Below are 18,343 nucleotides of genomic sequence, written 5' to 3'. Positions count from 1 at the left end.
TTATTTCCTTCACGACACTTTTCACACTTCACCTCGTCTGGTTTACTGGCTGATGGTGTGAATCCACACCATGAGACTTCATGTCTCCTGGTCCCAAGACACGGGTACTTAACGAATATCCATTAAAGTAAGCGCATCTGTCATTCCACTGATTATAATGTGATCGTTTCGGATGAAAATATACAATTGGCCCAGCCACAGCAGCTCAGTGATTGAAGGTCGACCTATGAACCAGGAGGTCAAGGTTCGATCGCTGGTCAGGGCACATGCCCGGGTTGCGGGCTTGGTCCCCAGTGGGGGGCATGCAGGAGGCATCCCATCAATGATTCTTATCATTGATGTTTCTATTTCTCCCTCTCCCTTCCTCTCTGAAATCAATTAAAAAAATGTATTTTAAAAAATAGTTGTTTGAAAAGAGGCAAAGCAGAACATTCCCCAGCTATGTGATCTGCCCAACGCCCAGCGCCGGGTCTGGCCCGGATTTCACTGTTGTCTCGGCTTTGCTTTGTTTTTCCTTGAATTCATGAGTTGTTCTGATGTCGTGGAGACGCATTAGTAACAGCTCTGACCTCGGGCCTCTCAGGAGGAGGCGAGAGCAATCTGTGCAATCTATGAATTTCCACTTTGGTAACGAAGGGAATTCTTTCTGCATCCGCCAAGGCCAAAGTGACCACCAGGTTAACGGTGGCCGGCGGGCTGGAAGAGATGAGGTCATGTTTGATGGAAACATCCTGCGTACGTGTTGCCTTGAGCTAACCGTGACCTCCCCACTCCCACACACACCCCACCCGCATCCTGGCTGAGCCAGGGATTCCACAACGTTAGCGTGTGGGAAGCCCTGCCAGAGCAGACGTGTGTGGCTCCCGCGTACCGTGGTCATGCAACTCCCCCGCCCGGCTGGCGTGCCTGTGAGAGCTACGGCGACGGGAAGGAGCGGCCACAAGCCCGAGGCGTCTGCCCCGCTGCCCTCACACCGACCGTCGAGGCCCACGGTCCTGGCCCGGCACGCCACACGGGAAACGCTCGGCGTCGTTGAGGTTTTCTCATAGCCGGCTTTCCAGTCCCCGAAGTGTTCAAGTGACAATCAAAGCACAGAACAGCTCCCCGCCTGGGGACGGTTCATGTGTAGGGGTGTGGGGCTCTCGAAACCAAGTGGCGTTGTGCAGGCTGAAGGGGGAGCCCTTTGGCCTGGCCCAAAAGGTCTCAAATACAGTCTTCCGCACGAGAAGCACACCTTCCACAAATACACACAGAGCCCACCCCCAACGACTGATGCACAAGCATGGAACGCACTCCCACGCGGCTGCAGGTGCATGATTACGCCCCAGCTTAAGGCCAAGGAGCAGGCAGGCAGGGAGTGTCCACGCTTGCCCGTGCAGGCTCTGCAGAGAATTCCACGCCCACGAGGGGAATTTATGTGGAAGCCGGGAGGGGGATGGGGGGGTCAGGTAGGTGGATCATGGAACCTGTTCATTTGCATGTCCACGGTGCATGCACTCCGGACAGGTCTGCTTAGCCGTTGAGGCCAGATGCTAAGGAAGGTGAAGGCTTTAGTTCCCAGAAGTGAGCCGACAGTGCTGACAGCCCACCAGGAGGCGGGCGAGAGCGCTGCGCGTGGCGGGCGAGGGCCCCCAGGGTCGGCCCCGGGAGCTGGTCTCCGCCTCCGGGATGTTTCTAGAACAGTGCACTGGCCCCTAATGAACAAACCTGCTAATGGGCCTCTGCCACTAGGGAGTCTGCTTGTTTGCCACAAGCTTCTGTGCTGCTGTTTCCAGGCAAGGGACGGCCCTAAGTCATTTTTCAGAGGCGACTATTTCCGTGTTTGCCTTATTTCAGCAGAGGGCTGAAAGCTGGAGGGGCTGCAAGGCACTCCGTCAGTTATAAGATGTGTATATGCCAACCCAGCGCAGAGTTCACAGGCAAAGGCTCAGAACTAAGAGGAAGCGAGAAGAGGGCTGGCTGAGCGAAGCCCTCGGCGTGTCCACTGGAGGGCCCTCCCCCGTCTAGGTCTGGCTGCACCCAGGGTTCTGGCTCTCACAGAGAGACAGGCCCAGAGACCTCGCGCTCGAAAGCCATCTATCTGAAAAGCACCCAGGGGGTGCGCAAGCAATGATAAGAGTGTGCGTCCCACACGGCGTGGGCGCCGTCTTACTCTGAATCCCAGCATCTGTGGTACTGCTGGGGGTGGACAGACTTACAAAATCCAACTAGCGTTTTCCGTGGGTCCCCAGGGCTGTGGAGTCTGATGATCAGAATAACGTTGCTCGTTGTGATTTATCGGCACCAGCAGAGGCAAATCCCAGGGGAGCTGCCTCCGGTCTCCCAGGACTCTCCAGTGCCGCGTGCTACTACTAATGGAACCTCATTTCCAGTTCAACTACAGTAACACGACCATCTCCTGTTCACGGAGCCCTGACTACGCACCGAGTTAAGCACCCCTGAGCGCAACGCGGAGAGCTTCCCTGCAGGACCTCATTTAATCCTTTTGATCACCTTGAGAGCCAGGTGCTTCTTATACCCGTTTTTCAGATGAAGAAACTGAAGCTCAGAGAGGTTAAGTAATTTGCCCAAGGTCACACAGCTAGCAAATGCGAGAGCCAGGATTTGAGTCCAGGTCTAACTACACAGCCAACCCTCTCAGCCATTAAATCTCCTAGGGCAGTGGTCGGCAAACTCATTAGTCAACAGAGCCAAATATCAACAGTACAACGATTGAAATTTCTTTTGAGAGCCAAATTTTTTAAACTTAAACTTCTTCTGACGCCACTTCTTCAAAATAGACTCGCCCAGGCCGTGGTATTTTGTGGAAGAGTCACACTTAAGGGGCCAAAGAGCCGCATGTGGCTCGCGAGCCGCGGTTTGCCGACCACTGTTCTAGGATGGCGTGCCCACTCATCCCTGAATGCGTATTAGACTCACTAGGGGAGCATTAAAAAATGCCCACACCGAGGACCCTTTCCCAGAAACCGTGATTTCATTGGCCCGGGATGCACTCCGGTGAAGAGCGTCCATTCCAGAAGTAGGAGGGCTGGGACACGACCAGAAAGTGGACACAATGCACTTGAAAATTAAATGCAGCCTCGTGCTTTCAATCACAGGGTTTTATACTGCCCACACCTCTACACCTTTAAGGCGCAGGATCATGAATAGGAACCTGTAAGTTATAAATAAGAACAGGTGAGTCCATAGATGAAATGTCTACAAACTCTCTGATTCCAAAAGCCACTTCTCGGCGTGGATAAGCCCTCACCCCCTGACCGTGGCACGCACGGGAGCAGTGCTGGTTGCGTGTGGCTTTCTGTTGAGAAAAGCACATCCCACGGTCGTGAGGACGCGTTGCAGTGCGCTTGCGGTTAGCTATGACTCTCATTAAGGCAGAACCTCTTACTTAAAGCAGTAACTATTTAGCCTCAGCAACCGAAGGATAAACAGAACCATGACTCACGGAGCCGCTTCCTTGGTCTTCCCTGGCTACGGAAGTGAGTGCCTTCCCCCGTGCGTGGAGGCGGGGCCGGCCACCAGGCTGCCTCGGCCCACGCTTAGGAGCAGCAGTCTCTCCCCGAAGGGACGCAGTGCCACACTGAGTCAGGAAGACAGCACGCGCCACTTCTCCACGGGGGAGGACCCCGGCTTACGAAGTCCGGGGGGGACTCGGGGTCAGGTGACTCCGGTGCCGGTGGTCTGAGGGCCAGCGTTTGAGGGATGTTAGCAGGGTGAGTGGGAGGCGCCTTGGGCACCGGCAGACCCGGGGTCTGGCTCCAGGGCCACGCTGCCCGTTGGGTGGCCTGAGGCAGGACTCTGAACACCCCCGTCCGACTCAGTCTCCCCAGCCACGAAGGGCAAACGTGATGGCATTTATCTCCCGGGGCTGGGCGGGAAGCTACGTGCGTGAATGTATGTGAAATTCGAAGCAAGAGCCTTTGGCATAGTGCCTGCCATGGAAGTGCCCCAAAATTGCCATCCAAAGATCGAAAAATTGCCCTGCCTGCGTGGCTCAGTGCTTGAGCGTTGACCTATGAACCAGGATGTCATGTTTGATTCCCGGTCAGGGCACATGCCCGGGTTGTGGCCTCAATCCCCAGTAGGGGTCTTGCAGGAGGCAGCCGATCAGTGATTGTCTCTCATGATCTTTCTTTCTTTCTTTCTTTCTTTCTTTCTTTCTTTCTTTCTTTCTTTCTTTCTCTCTCTCTCTCTCTCTTTCCCTCTCTCTCTCTCTCTCTCTCTCTCTCTCTCTCTCTCTCTCTCTCTCTCTCTCTCTTCCCCCCCTTCCTCCCTCCCTCCCTTCCTGAAATCAATAAAAATATATTAAAAAACAAACAAACAACCGAAAATTACCTACAGACAGAGAACAGCCGAAGTTGCCACCTGACGGCTCACGCACTGAACTGAGCCCTCTGACACGTGGTTTGGCAAGGATGGTTTGGTTGTGTTTAAACTAACTTTGTATGTCTTTGGACAGGACCCAGTCTCCAGGGTCCTGAATCCCTGAGCAGCCCACGCCAATGACACGGACAGGTGTCCATTCGGGTCCCCTGCCCGGCCCGCAAAGGCATCCGAATCTGTGGCTTGGGCAGAGAACACGCCTGTGCCGAGGCGCGCACGTCCTCCAGCCTCTGAGCAGCCGGCTTCCTTCCTAAATAGAAACACACGCGTGCCCTTGCCAAAGGTGCCCGGAGCCGACGGGCTTTCCAGAACCAAAGGGCAGCCAGGCCTCCGTGGGGACTGAGGACGCTGGCTGGGCTGGTGGCCTGAAGTGTGATAATGGGGGCGTTTCAAGCCTGGTGGCCAAAGGCCCGGGGACACACACAATTCAACCCCCCTGTCCCCGACCAGGGCCCCCCCTCCCACATTGGGCAGAAGCGCCCCCCCCCCCCCGCCCCATGCAGAGCCCGTGTCCCAGTGGGAAAGGTTATGCAACAACCTGATAGCATCAGGTTACAAACAACCAAGGTCTCTTCGCGCTGGGGATGCCAAACTCAACAGAATGTTTCCTCATCACCCAGGGGAGGAAGGAACAGTTCTGCTCTTCAAATAAAACAACAAAGAAAGAGTTTCCAGACAGAGGAGCCGTCTGTTAGGGGACAAACACGCGCTGGTTCTGTCCCGGGCGGGAGCGGGGTCTGCTGTGGGGAAGAGCGGGCAGGGCAGCTGCTCTGGGCCAGGCCCAGGCCGGGCCGTGCGCTTGGGGTCAGCAGTGGGCAGGCACACACGTCCTCTTTGTTTGGGGGAAGGCAGGGCCACTTTGGGTTGCCGCCTGCCTGCCCCCCTCCCCCAGTTCGGTTTCTCCTCACCCATGCAGGGCACAAGGCAAGCCCAGGGGAGCACCCTCACTCCTGCACGGGGTGAAGCTGTGACTCCAGGAGACCCTGCCTCATCCCATCAGCTGAGCAAGGCGGCGTGGCCAGGAAAGGCAAGGCAAGACCAGGAGGGGGCCTGGGGGCTGAGAGCCGGGGAAGGCAGCTCGTGCCTGACGCAGCGGGCTGGCGGCGGAGAGGGAAGAGCAGGGCTCTGGGTACTGTTTGTCCTACTCGGTTGCAAAAACAGCGACTGTCTTCTCTCTTTCATCTGCTCTTGAGACCGGCCCCCTTACCGCAGGAAGTGCAGGCATCCCACCGACGAGGAACAGGTGGTCTAGAAGGACCCCAGCTCACCTCCCGACCTGAGCCCTGGCTACACGCCTTCCACACAGGGCTCTGCCTGGCTTCCCAGAGCCCCCAGCGGCTTTCTGGGCAGGAGGAATAGCTGACAGAAGCTGGTTTGGGGAACGAAGATGATGACGTACTAGGTGTACCGGTTAATAATGCGGATTAGCTCTTAACCGGTTAATAATGCGGATTTTATAATCAAAGGAAACACGGTAATTTCGAGAAACATCTAAAGTGCTTTGTTTAAAGTAATGTCCATCGCTAGCTACACATTTCCCCATCTTTCAGGTAATTTGTGGGTACCGTCCCAATAGAACTTGTTTTGAGGCAAACCATTCAGAGACCCAATTCTCCACTTCTTATGTTTTGAAGTGCTGCTCAGAAAGCGCCTGTGCCATCGATCGGAACAAGTGGTAATCTGAGCCATCGATCGGAACAAGTGGTAACCTGTGCCATCGATCGGAACAAGTGGTAATCTGAAGGAGCAAGGTCTGGTGAATACGGAGGGTGGGTTAATACTTCCCAGGCAAGATCTTTTAACATGTCTTTAACTGGTTTTGAAGTGTGTGATGGTGCGTCATCATGAAGCAAAATCACTTTGCCGTGTCTTCTGGCACATTCTGGTTGTTTCATGATCAAAGCGTGGTTCAAATTGATTATTTGTTGTTGGTAGCGATCAGTATTAACCGTTTCACCTGGTTTTAGAAGCTCATAATGCACCACACCTTCCTGATCCCACCAAACGCAGAGCATTGTCTTCTTTCCGAAGCGATTTGGCCTTGCAGTCCATGTTGATGGTTGACCTGGATCAACCCATGATTTTGTGCGTTTGGGATTCTCAAAATAAATTCACTTTTCATCGCCAGTCACAGTTCGATGCAAAAAAAGACTTTCTTTCATGCCGTTGAAGCAACATTTTACTGATGACTTTTTGGTTTTCCATTTGTCTTTCTTTTAGTTGATGTGGCACCCATTTTCCTTCCTTTAAAATCTTCCCCATTGCTTGTAAACGATCGGAAATTGTTTGCTGAGCAAAACGTTTAATCTTTCTGCAAGTTGTTTTTGAGTTTGATACGCATCTTCATCAAAGAATGCTTGTAATTGGTGGTCTTCAAACTTTTTCGGTTGACCTGGACGTTCTTTGTCTTTCACATCGAAATCATCACTTTTAAAGCGTTTAAACCAGTGTTCACAAGTATCCTGAGATGGAGCATGTTCACCATAAGCTTCCCGAAGTATACGATAACTTTCAGCAGCACTTTTCTTCAAAATAAAGTCATGAATTAAAATTTCCCGCAAATGCTCTTTTTTTGGCACAAAATTAAGCGGAAAAATATCTATGATGTTAACACCTTCAGAAAATTTGACATACAAAGTTTTGAAGCTTGCTGTCAATACAACAAAATAGCATATCTATCATATTGCATATATATCAACATATGTGTAACTCCATCTATTGAAGAAAATCCGCATTATTAACCGGTACACCTAGTATTTAGCCTTAGGCCAAGTTGGCCTTCAGGATCTCCTGAGGAAAGAAGAATGGATCCGGCCCAGCCCCACCACGAATTCAGGGGCTGAGCCTGCCACTCAGATACCACATCAGGCCTCCCTCACAAACCCCTGGCTGTCTCCTCCTCATGCTTCAAAACCAACCACTCAGGAAAGCCTTCCTGCCGCCCTCCCAGTGGACGAGAGGCCCTTGAGCGTCCTGCTATCATGGCAGGACCCTGCAGCAGAATGACCTGCTGACCTGTTCGCTCCCATTCTGTCCAATAGAAGTCTTTGCCATCATGCAAATGTTTTCTATTTGCACCATCCAATAGGGTAGCCGCCCGCCACACGTGGCTTCTGAGCCCTTGAAGTGTGGCTAAAGTGACCAAGGAACTGAATTTGAATTTAAATTTGAATTCAAGTAGTCATGTGTGGTTACTGCCACAGATTTCTGGGTCCCGTCCCCAGAGTTCCTGATTCAGCAGGTCTGGGCAGGAGGGGGGCGGAGGGGGGCAGGGGGGGGCGCAGAAGGGAGGCCTAGAACCTGCATGGCTAACAAGTCCTCAGATGGCGCTAATGCCGCTGGTCCCGAGACCACGCCTCAACAACATCTGGCTGACATCTGGAAGTTCAAGACTTAGATGACTCTAGAATCAACATGGTCTGAATGTAGATATTCTAGGTTGGTGGTTCTCCAAGTGGGGTCCCTGGGGTAGACTATCAGTGTCACCCAGGTGCTTCTTGGAAATGTAGCATCTCCATCGCCATCCCGGACCCACTGAGTCAGAACATCACCATCCCTCAAGCCAGGGCCTTTGATGACCTGTGTCCCCAGCACTGAGTTCCGGGCCCACGGCAGGTGCTCAGCTAAAGGAAGGAAGAGGGCAGAGTAGGTTGCCCAGCTAGTAAGTGTGTTTCTCCTAAGGCAAGGTGCTTCCCTCAGAGAATGGGTCCCCGGCCACAACCTGCAGCTGGAATCCCTCTTCCAAAACTGCCTCCCAGGAGGGGGAAGAGACAAGATGAGGCAGGTCCTCAGGCAGGAGACCAGAGGTCAACTTGGGGGGAACAGAGAGCTCCCCACAGAGGAGCCACTTAGAAACCTCCTTGGTTTCCATGCCTTCTGGATTTTCACCCTGGCGAGTTCTGATTCCAGGCTTTCCAACTGAGCGTGGGAGGTGGCCGCTGGCCTGCGGGTGTCCCAGGTACAGAGAGCAGGCCCTGTAACCCGCTAATGCAAACAGCCACTCCCCGCTCACACCTGCTGCCGTTCCGGGTGTCAGACATGTCGCCACCCACGTCAGTCCTGGCACCTTTTCCTGGACCAGCTCTCCAGGAATCAGAAGTAGGTTACAGTGTTCTTGAACTGGAGAGAACCAAAGAGATCAACAGAGGGAGAAACCCCAACCCTGAACGATAAAGTATCCACTCACGGCACGGGAGAGGGGAGTGGCACCCGGTGCCCTGACGCCTAACCCCACTCTCCTGACCCGAGACGTGGCACAGTCCCGGCAGCCGCTCCCTCGTCAAGTTCTCCAGGGTCTGAGCCAAGGAACACCAGGTTAAAGCTGACAGAGAAGGAACGATTGGCATGTCTCTCTCGCCCCCGGCCATGAGGGGCACAAAGGTCACAGTCCTGGGAACGACAAATATTCTGCCCAACAAATATGGGAGGGACTTTGTGTCCTTTGACCTGGACACTGGAGGCCACAGCTCAGGATCGAGCTGGACGGCAGGAAAACCCGGGCACAGGGGGTAACCCCGCCACGTCCACCTCCGAACCCCTCGCACCATACAAGCACCATCTAAAAAACGTATTTTAACTTTTTCGGATATAAATAATACCAGTTCGTTGTGGTGGGAAAAAAATCACACTTCAATCCTCCAGAGAGAATTACCGCTAATCATTGGTTACCTTTTCTTGCCTCTTTTAACAATTTTCCCAAGAACACCTATGCAACAACCTGATAGCATCAGGTTACAAACAACCTGATAGCATGTTCTTTTCCCAAGAACACCTATGCTTATTTTCATATAATTATCCCTTACCTATTGTTTTTTTGTGTGTTTTTTATTAATCCCCACCAGAGGATATTTTCCCATTGATTTTTAGAGAGAGTGGAATGGAAGGGGAAATACAAAGAAAGAGAAACATCGATGTGAGAGAGAGACATCGATTGGGTTGCCTCCTGCACGTGCCCCAACCGGGGTCAGGGATGGAGCCTGCAAGCAAGGGACAAGCCGTTGACTGGAATCGAACCTGGGACCTTTCAGTCCGAGGGCTGGTGCTCTATCCACTGAGCCAAACCAGCGAGGGCCTTTACATGTTGTGTTGCAACCTGCTTTTGCACGGGAAAGCACTGCATGCAAATGCTTCCAGGTCAATGATATGCAGCATTTCACACTCCTCTATCGACAGCTACTTGGGCTATGTCCAACAAGCATCGTTGTATATGCATCATGGTGCACGTGGTCATTTCTCTCTTCAGGACACATTCTTCGGGGAGACGCGGAAGCATCAGCAGGCACGCGCCTTTTTCAGGGTCTGGTCCACACTACCGAACTGTCAGAGCAGATGGACACGGAGCTGAGAGCCGAAGGATGTTTGAACAGAGAAGGGCAGTGTGGCGTAGTGGGGAGATCGCCAGCTTTCACTGTGTGACGGTGGGCAGGCTACTTGGCCTCTCTGAGCCTCTCTCTCTCCTCATCTGTAAATGGAAATGAGCCTACCTTTCAGGATGGTAAGCGTTAGAGACAACGGATACAGAAACCGTCAGTGAGCTCGGCACTACTTATCTCTTGGATGCATGAAGTGAATTCATGGTTGGATGGATGGAGGGATGACGTTTTTAAAGGGAGAGAAAGAAGGGAAAGAGAATGAGGAAGGGCAGCGGGATGAAAGAAAAGGGAGAGCGCAGCCCTGGGCAGGTCCAGGGGTGGCTCGTCGGGAGAGGGTGGTCCCTGAGGGAGTCCCAGGGGGAGAGGCGAGACCAGGACGCTCCGGGCTGACCAGAGACTCTCTCTGCCCCATCAGGTTCTCTTCAGGGGCCTGGTGGCTGGTGAGGATTTTGTCCCTGGTTCACAATGATGCCCTGAGGCCCGGAGATAGAATCCCATGTCCTGCCCACAGTGGGACCCACCAGCCCCAGCTGAGCCCCTACCTCGAGGAACTTGCCACGATCCGGTGAAGGGACCCACGCTGCCTGCCAGCTCACATTTCTGAGCCCACGGGCCGTTGTCGCCTAAAAACCAAAAGGAGCAACATGGGAAGGTCAACAAACCGGTAGCACTTTGGCCGAGTCTCTCTCTCCAGCCCTACACCCCTGGGCACGGCAGGGGACGGGATAGAAGAGGGACCTGTACAATCAACTAGGACCCTGCCCTTGAAGAGCTGCTGGGCTTTCAAAGAGCGGGGCTCTCCCTCCCTGAGGCGGTCCCATCTGGAGGCGCCTGCCTTGTGGACCTGGCCTTTTACAGCTTTAGCAATCTCATCACCCGTGCCATCAGCCCAGCCACTGCTTACTGAGCACCTATGATGCGCCCAGGGCTTCACACACACGATCTCACAGCCTCCAACATGCTACGGACTAGACTCCATGGTGAGCTTCACTTTGCACACGAAGAGACAGAGGTGTGTCGAGATCAACCTTCTCAACAGTCGCATATGGATTCAAGTCCAGGTGTCTATGTGACTCAGCGGCAGCGCTCTGACCCCCTGCCCTCCTCCGACAGGGACCTGAGACCCACAGGGCCGTGGGGGCCTCTGAATGGCCCGCCAGTTCAGCTCCACTCGGCCAGAAGACGGGACCTGGCGAGCTGGTGGCCAGTAGCAACCGGAGTCCCTGGGACCGGGCAGATGGTGAAGAGGGAGTCTAGAACAGTCTGAGGACTACACAGGTTCGCAACGTCAAAGTTATTCATTAATTAAGGGCAACGCCCAGAGGGCCCTGATCAAGACTTAAGGGGCCAGGGGGGAACCTGCTCTCTCTGTGCACACCTGTCCGGGGCTCAGCCTTGGAGGCCCCAAATGGACAGGTGCTCAGCATTCAACCCAACCATCACCGGTAGGGCCCCAAGCTCGGAGCGAGCCCCCTGCCCGGTGGAAGACGATCACTTGACCAGACGTAGCTCTCAGGGCGCACGCGCAGTCAGCCGTTGGCGCCCAGTTAGGCAGGCTGGGTTTCGCCACCTCACCTGTAAACCAGAGGAACGTATTTCCCTTGGCCGTGCGGTCAGCGGTGTCTTTGATCTGGCCCACCAGGCTGTCCATCTCCCGGAGGCCCGCAGCGTACGGGTCTGCCGCCAGCGGGGTCCTGGTCAGGGGCACATGCATGTGGGCCAGGCCCACGTAGAGCAGGAACGGCCTCCCGCTGGCGCTGGAACAGAGAGCCGAGCGGTCACTCTCCAGAGGTCTTGTCCCCTGTCTCTCCCGGGCCTCAGAGCAAAGCCCCAGGATACCTCCACCCCACGTGCTCAGGGAGTGCATGTCTACCTTCCTAGGATATGTGGAGATAATCTGATCAGCCAGTTAAAACCTGAAGGAGCAACATGGAAAGTTTGGCTCGGTGGTTTGGCCAGTTTTGCTCGGTGGTTAGAGCGTCAGCCCTCAGACCAAAGGGTCTGGGTTCGATTCCCAGTCAAGGGCATGTACCTGGGTTGCAGGCCCAATCCCGGCCCGGTCGGGGCGTGTGCAGGAAGTAACCAGTCGATGTTTCTCTCTCTCTTTCCCCTTCCTTCCCTCCCTTCCACGCTCTCTCTAAAGATCAATGGAATAAATATCCTTGGGTGAGGATTAAAAAAAAAAAAAATTCTGCCCTAGCCCGTTTGGCTCAGTGGATAGAGCATCAGCTTGTGGACTGAAAGGTCCTGGGTTTGATTCCAGTCAAGGGCACATGCCTGGGTTGCAGGCTCGATCCCCAGTAAGGGGCGTTGCAGGAGGCAGCTGATCAATGATTCTCTCATCATCGATGTTTCCATCTCTCACAGACCATTGTGCAGGCTGTTCCCTGCATGGGCACGTCCCGCTGAGATAGTGAACGGGAGCTTAACTCCTGCCCACCGTCCCCTGGCCCAGCAGGCTCTGGGGCCCAGGTCAGCACCCACCCGAGGGGGCGCCTTTTTCTAATTTGCAGGGAGATGCCGCATTGCAGTGGCCGGATACAGCTGGTTGGAATGTCAGGAATCCTGCAAGCCAGCTTTAAACATGACCGACATTTAACAGGAAGTCAAACCAGCTTACAATGAGATTATATTAAAAACAAAGGTAATACGTGCTCATGATGTATCACGTCCTCATCATTCCACCGCATTTTACTGTTACCTGTGCTCTGAGGTTTGCGTCCCCTGCATCCGTGTGATGGACATACCATAGCACGGTGTGCTGCTGTGCCTCCCTCCCCAACTCCACACTCAGGGACATCGCGCTGGGAGCCGAAGCCAGCCCGGAGAGAGTGTTTATAAAGAGAGACGGGGCGTATGCTACAAATGAGGGCCTTTCCCTCCGAGTGCCGGGTATTACGCATGTAGCAGCTCACTACTACATATGGGCCGGGGGGAACGGGGAGGGGGGGGCGGGGGTTCCCATCGCCCACTCTCTGTCTCCGCCCTCTTCACTATCCTCCACACGCCCAGCCATCACCAACGTCCTATTAGCATCCTCGGCCAGAGGCTGAGGGGCGTGCGGTGATGACAGAGGGCACACGTGTGGACTGATGAAAAGCCCAGGCCTTGGAGACCCCCATCCAAATTTCAAGAACTTTTAGTTCATGGCTGTCTGGCCCTGGGCGACTGGCTTAACCTCCACGGTAGCCTTTTTATTAATAACTACAAATAATACAAGCTGGCAGGAGTGAGGACACGAGGTACCCAGGATGCACCTCCTCCCCTGTATCTTGATGCCACTTGAGAACCCGAGAAGATGGCATCTTGCAAAAACCACACAAATCGGCTCCCTGGGGCCCCGAGCCCCGAGGGCACCCCCTCGTGAGGCTCCTGTGCTGAGTAGAGAATAAGGGAGGATAGCTGGTGCTTGGGGGGAAAAGCCGATGGTTAGACAGTAGGATTCTGTTTTTGTTTATCCACAAGCACCGGCACAGAATGAGGCTGGGAGAACACGCCCCGCCTCTCTCAAGGGGTTATCTCTGCGATGGGCATTTAGGGTGATTTTTCTGTTTGCTCACCTCTGCTTTCAGAAATTCCTAGAGGGAACATATGATTTGTGTGGCAAAAGGAGTGGGGCGGCAAGCAGGGAAGAGAAAAACAAGTGAAGATGCCAGAGGGGACATTTCCGGGGAGAGAGGGCGGGACGGGCGGGGAGAAGCACTGGAGGTGAGGGCCCGGGGACAGTAAGGCCGGAGAAAACCCTGATCTGAAATTATCAACGGCAGGCGAGGGGCACCCACTGCTCAGGAAAGGCCCTGGCAGGCACCTGGCTGGGGTGAGCCAGGCGAGGAGGGGGAGGCGGGGCTTCCCAGCTGGCAGGATGGCACTGGCATTCAGGGATGGCCCCAGGGGGTCGATGGACAGGGGTTTCTCCGGAATGGGCTGCTGCAATAGCCCCCCCCCCCCCCCCCGATTACCCCATTCCCCTCTGGGCCTCCTGTTACAGACAAGCTTCTGGAACCCGGACTGGATCTGTCGGTTCCGTTTGGAAACCCACTGGGCTCCTGCAGCCTGCCAGGCCATCCAAGCAGGATGGGGGTGTTAGGTGGGGGCTGGGTGAGGGCAAGATGAGGAGGGGCAGCCTCACAGGGGGGGGACAGACCAGTAAGGACAGCCCCTCAGGGGGAGGGCCCAGGGCAAGTGGAAGAGGGACTCAAGATCTCGATGTGGGTCCTGGGCTCCAGGCCGGGAAGGTGGGGCTTGGGCACCTCTAGGACCTACTGCCAAATGGTGAACACCCCGAAATCTTGAGCCTCCCCTCTGACTCCAAATATCCCTCGTTACTCCTCATACCCGTGTCCCACACCCTCCTCCTTGTCAGGCCCGCGCCCCCTCAAGGAGCTTCAGTGCCCCTGTCCCAGGCCCCGCAGGAGCAGAGGCCTGGCCAGCGGGGACGCGGGAGCCCACACCATCTGCTTTCTCCCTTTTTGTCCATTCAGAGCTTCGCCTGCTGCTTTCAAAAACCCAAGTCGAGGATTAGCTTTCAGCGTCACTGCTAGAGGAAGGGTCTAAGTTCAAGCAAGGATCCAAGCCAAACATTCAAAGACGTCCTAGGGCTGGCCCCTTGCCGAGGAGAGCAGGACCCCACACTCCGGGGACCCTGATAGTTCTGACAAACAAGTCCCGGTGGGGGCAGGGGTCGCAGGGGGAGGTGAGGGGCGGGGTGGGCAGGAGGAGCGAGGAGCACAGACCTGGGGGCCTTTTCTGCTGATTCTGAAAATCTCGGAGGAATTGGAAAGTCACATCCTAAAGAGACCTGCATGCCTGAGGGTCACTCTCTGTCTGTTAAAAGCCAATGGGATTTGGGTGGCTTTTCACCTAATCACCAATGAATAAATGAGCAAACGCGTCACCTTTTTCATGTGGTAAGTGCAGTGTTCATTGATTGGTTTGTCCTTTGACTGATTCGTGAACTGGTGAATGAACAGTATCGCACTCTTGCCCGGCCGGCGTGGCTCAGTGGTTGAGCGTCGACCTATGAACCAGGAGGTCACGGTTTGATTCCTGATCAAGGCACCTGCCCAGGTTGCGGGCTCGATCCCCAGGGTGGGGCGTGCAGGAGGCAGCCGATCAATGATTCTCTCTCATCATTGATGTTTCTATCTCTCCCTCTCTCTTCCTCTCTGAAATCAATAAAAATATTTTTTTAAAAAACAACCAGTATCACACTTTCTTCGAAGCAAGGAGTAAACCGTTCCTAGACCCAGCCGGCTGCCAGCCCTGCCTGCGGACGCTGTGATGCTGGCCGTGGGGCCTGCCCTCCGCGGGAACGGGGGAGCCCAGGACTAGGAACGTCAACCCCAGGCCTGGGGAGTCCGCGGAGGACTGCTTTCCAGTTTGTTTCCGCGAGTGGGGTATGCATTCCCCTTGGCCGGACAGGGGAGCCCGCCATGGCTCTGCAGAGCTGAGGGAGGCCAGGGGGCATGGTGGACGGGAGCAGGGGGTGGCGGGGCACTCGGGGCCAGAGGACTCCTCACCTGGCACGCTGGATGAACTGGGTGGCCTTCTCGGCGTACCTGTGCGCAAGGCCGCTCAGGTTCACGGGCTGCTCCACGATGCGCAGGTTCTCGTACAGAGGAAGGGCCACGTCCGTGTAGCAGTCCCTGTCGGGGCTCCTGGGTGCAAACCGCAGACGGAGAGCGTTCAGTTCCATGACCTACGCGGTCCTAAGGCGGAGCAAGATGCTTCAACCCAGCGACGCACCTCACTACGAACCCCTTAACGGCCTGGCGCCCGGAGGTTTTCCCAGCCGGCCACCTCCTCCTCCAAGTGTAAAACCACCACCATACCTTCTTGCATTCCCTTTGAAGAGAAAGACTTTTGTGAGCTAGGAACTCTATTACTCCCATGTTGCTGGGAGAGAAACTGAGGTCTAAACAGACTGAATTACGCAAGCAGAGCCCCACAGCCGATCAGTGGCCCATCCCTGGCTTTTCCCGCTGTCCCCCCTAAATGATGACTTGTCCGTGGGGTGGGACAACATCATGAGGCACAACATCTGACAACAGAACAGCAGATGGCCGGGGACAATTGTAAAATTTCAAACCATGCTTACAGAATTTGGAGAAACTTTAGCCATTGGAGAAAAAAATGGAGGTCAAACCAATAGCCCCTCCAGGAAAAAACAAACTCAGCCCTTGGTCTTACAGAGCAAAATGAGTCTGACCCGTACACGCGTCCTCCGTGCGGCTGAGGGAAGACGCTGGCCCTGAGCTTGGGCAGTTATCATGCTACGGGGCATCACAATGCTAATCTCAACATTCGTCTTGAGTTTTTCAGCTTTTTATGATCTCATTGCAGCTCCATCATTTATACTCTTCCTCCCCGCCCCCACAAGCCAGACCATTTTCTATTTGATTTGTTAATTTTTAATTATTTTATTTTTATTGAATGTATATTGGTTCATAAAGTGATATAGGTTCCAGGTGTACAATCGCATAATACAGCATCTGTGTATACGGTATTGTGTGTTTATCAGCCCACGTCAAGTCTCCTTCCACCACCATTTATCTCCTTTACCCTCTCCTACCTCCCCCACCCCTATGTGATTTAACATGGATTTAAAAGGAACTGCTGACATCTGTCCTATGGCCTCCGTGATCCCCAGAGAAGAAGGGCGGAGATGCTCTATGGCCTCACTTCTCACGCTGCAGTGTGCACACAGGTCACCCAGCATCTTGTGAGACGCAGGCCTCAGGGTGGGGTCTGGACTCAGAGACACCAGCCTGAGTCTCCATCCCCTCTTCCTTGAGCTCAGGGTCACCTGGGCACAGGTACGCTTCCTCCCCTGTGCAGCCCAGACAAACCCGGCCTCGCACCGCGGACTGCAGGGAAGTATACAGAGCGCCTAGAATGTAACCGCTTCTCAATCAGCGGCCATCATTATACAAACTGCTGTGCTGTTAACGAGCCAGCGAGACTGCTTTCCCCAAGCGGCTGAACCGCCTGCGACCTTGTAACCTCCATGCACAGTCTGCACAAGCGGAGCACGTGGTTTGTGGTGCTTTATTACCTGCATAAGGAGTATCACCTTTTTCTTTTTTGGTAATCCTCACCCCAGGATATTGTTCCATTGATTTTCAGAGAGTGGAAGGGAGGGGGAGAGGCAGAGAGAGAGAGAGAGAAACATCAATGCGAGAGACACACATCAACTGGTTGCTTCCTGCACACGCCCAGACCAGGGCTGGAGATAGAGCCTGCAACCGAGGTACATGCCCTTGACCGGAATCGAACCCAGGACCCTTCAGTCCACGGGCCGATGCTCTATCCACTGAGCCAAACCGGCCAGGGCTTTATCACCTTTTTCTGATCGTTAATGTATTGCAGGCTCATTACTGACTTTTGGGAAATGCAATGAGAAAGAAAAAAAAACCACAAAACCTTTAGTCCCACAACCAGAGTGGATGGCCCATTGTTGGCCCACTCCTGTGGGTGTCTCCTGACAGTCTACACGGCATAAACACTGAGGTAGCTATGATCCCACTGGTGGCGATTGTTTCCTGCTTTCTTCACTTACGTGGTGAGCATTTCCCAGGTCATTGCCTAGGTTTGTAAATGAGTGCCCCGTGGCAGTCCAATGTCAGATGCAGGCTTATCTGTCGGGGTGTGGAGTGGGGTGAGCTTGTAAGGAGCCCTGAGTGCTTCCTCTCTGGGCCAGGTGAGTGTCCCAGGAGCAAAGCCAGCAGGCAGAGAAGGAGGGAACCCCACCTGTGAGACCGTGGCCGTGCCGGACTCTGCACAGCAGAGTTCAACAGTCCAAGGAACCCGGCGAATTCTAATAAGGAAATTCTGTGAAATTCTGTTGGCCTCACCTTTGCTAAAAGTTTTCTTGCTCTTTTTTTGCTGTCTTTTTGTTGTTAATCCTCACCTAAGTATATATTTTTTCCCTTGCTTTTCAGAGAGAGTGGCAGGAAGGGAAGGAGGGGCAGAGAGAGAGAGAAACATTGATGTGAGAGAGACACATCAACTGGTTGCCTCCCACACGCACCCCGACCGGGGACAGGGAGCGAACACGCAACCCAGGTACATGCCCTTGAATGCGACCCTTTCGTGCACGGACCGACGCTCTGACCACTGGACGGACCACACCGGACAGGGCACTGTTTTGCTGTCTTGACTGTCCCCTGTCAGCCCCTCTGAGTTCCTCCTGATGGACCACACCCCCAGGACTCGTGGCTCTGGACCCCACAGCCAATTACCTGGATGGTCTCTCGCCCCGGGGGCACGCCGGGCAAGGAGGGAGGTTGAGGCCCGGGCTGTCTGTGCAGCCCATATCGTGGCTGTATGGGATCCCAAAGTAGTAATCAAACCCTGGAAGAGAAGCAACTGGTTAGCACCCGCACTCGGCTTCGGTTCCAGGAACTTACATTCTTACACCCAAGACAAATGTGTCACCTTCCCCGATCTCATACCGCAGTGCTACAGGCGGGGATGTAATTAAAAGAGGATTTGATGAATATCCCTTTGTAGTCTGCAATAAACACTTGGCTGGGTTCTGGCTGGAAGGCCAGATTTGGGACACGGCCTGTGATTAGTTAACCCAGAGT

The 18,343-nt window shown here is 54.3% G+C and overlaps 1 protein-coding gene across 1 annotated transcript in view; it reads right to left on the bottom strand.

The window, feature by feature from the left end:
• ARSG (arylsulfatase G) overlaps positions 1-18,343 on the bottom strand; it is a 50,059-nt gene that overhangs the window by 14,842 nt on the left and 16,874 nt on the right. Inside the window, exons 4-7 of the mRNA XM_008149556.3 lie at positions 17,996-18,107; positions 15,275-15,412; positions 11,331-11,512; positions 10,298-10,378 (exon numbers count right to left, since the gene is read on the bottom strand). Of these exons, the coding sequence (XP_008147778.2) occupies positions 10,298-10,378; positions 11,331-11,512; positions 15,275-15,412; positions 17,996-18,107 (513 nt within the window). The remainder of the gene's footprint in view (positions 1-10,297; positions 10,379-11,330; positions 11,513-15,274; positions 15,413-17,995; positions 18,108-18,343) is intronic.

Source organism: Eptesicus fuscus, chromosome 20 (assembly GCF_027574615.1).
Source record: "Eptesicus fuscus isolate TK198812 chromosome 20, DD_ASM_mEF_20220401, whole genome shotgun sequence".
Lineage (NCBI taxonomy): Eukaryota > Metazoa > Chordata > Mammalia > Chiroptera > Vespertilionidae > Eptesicus > Eptesicus fuscus.
Note: the sequence above shows the minus strand (reverse complement) of the source record. Positions and strands in the feature narration are given on the sequence as shown.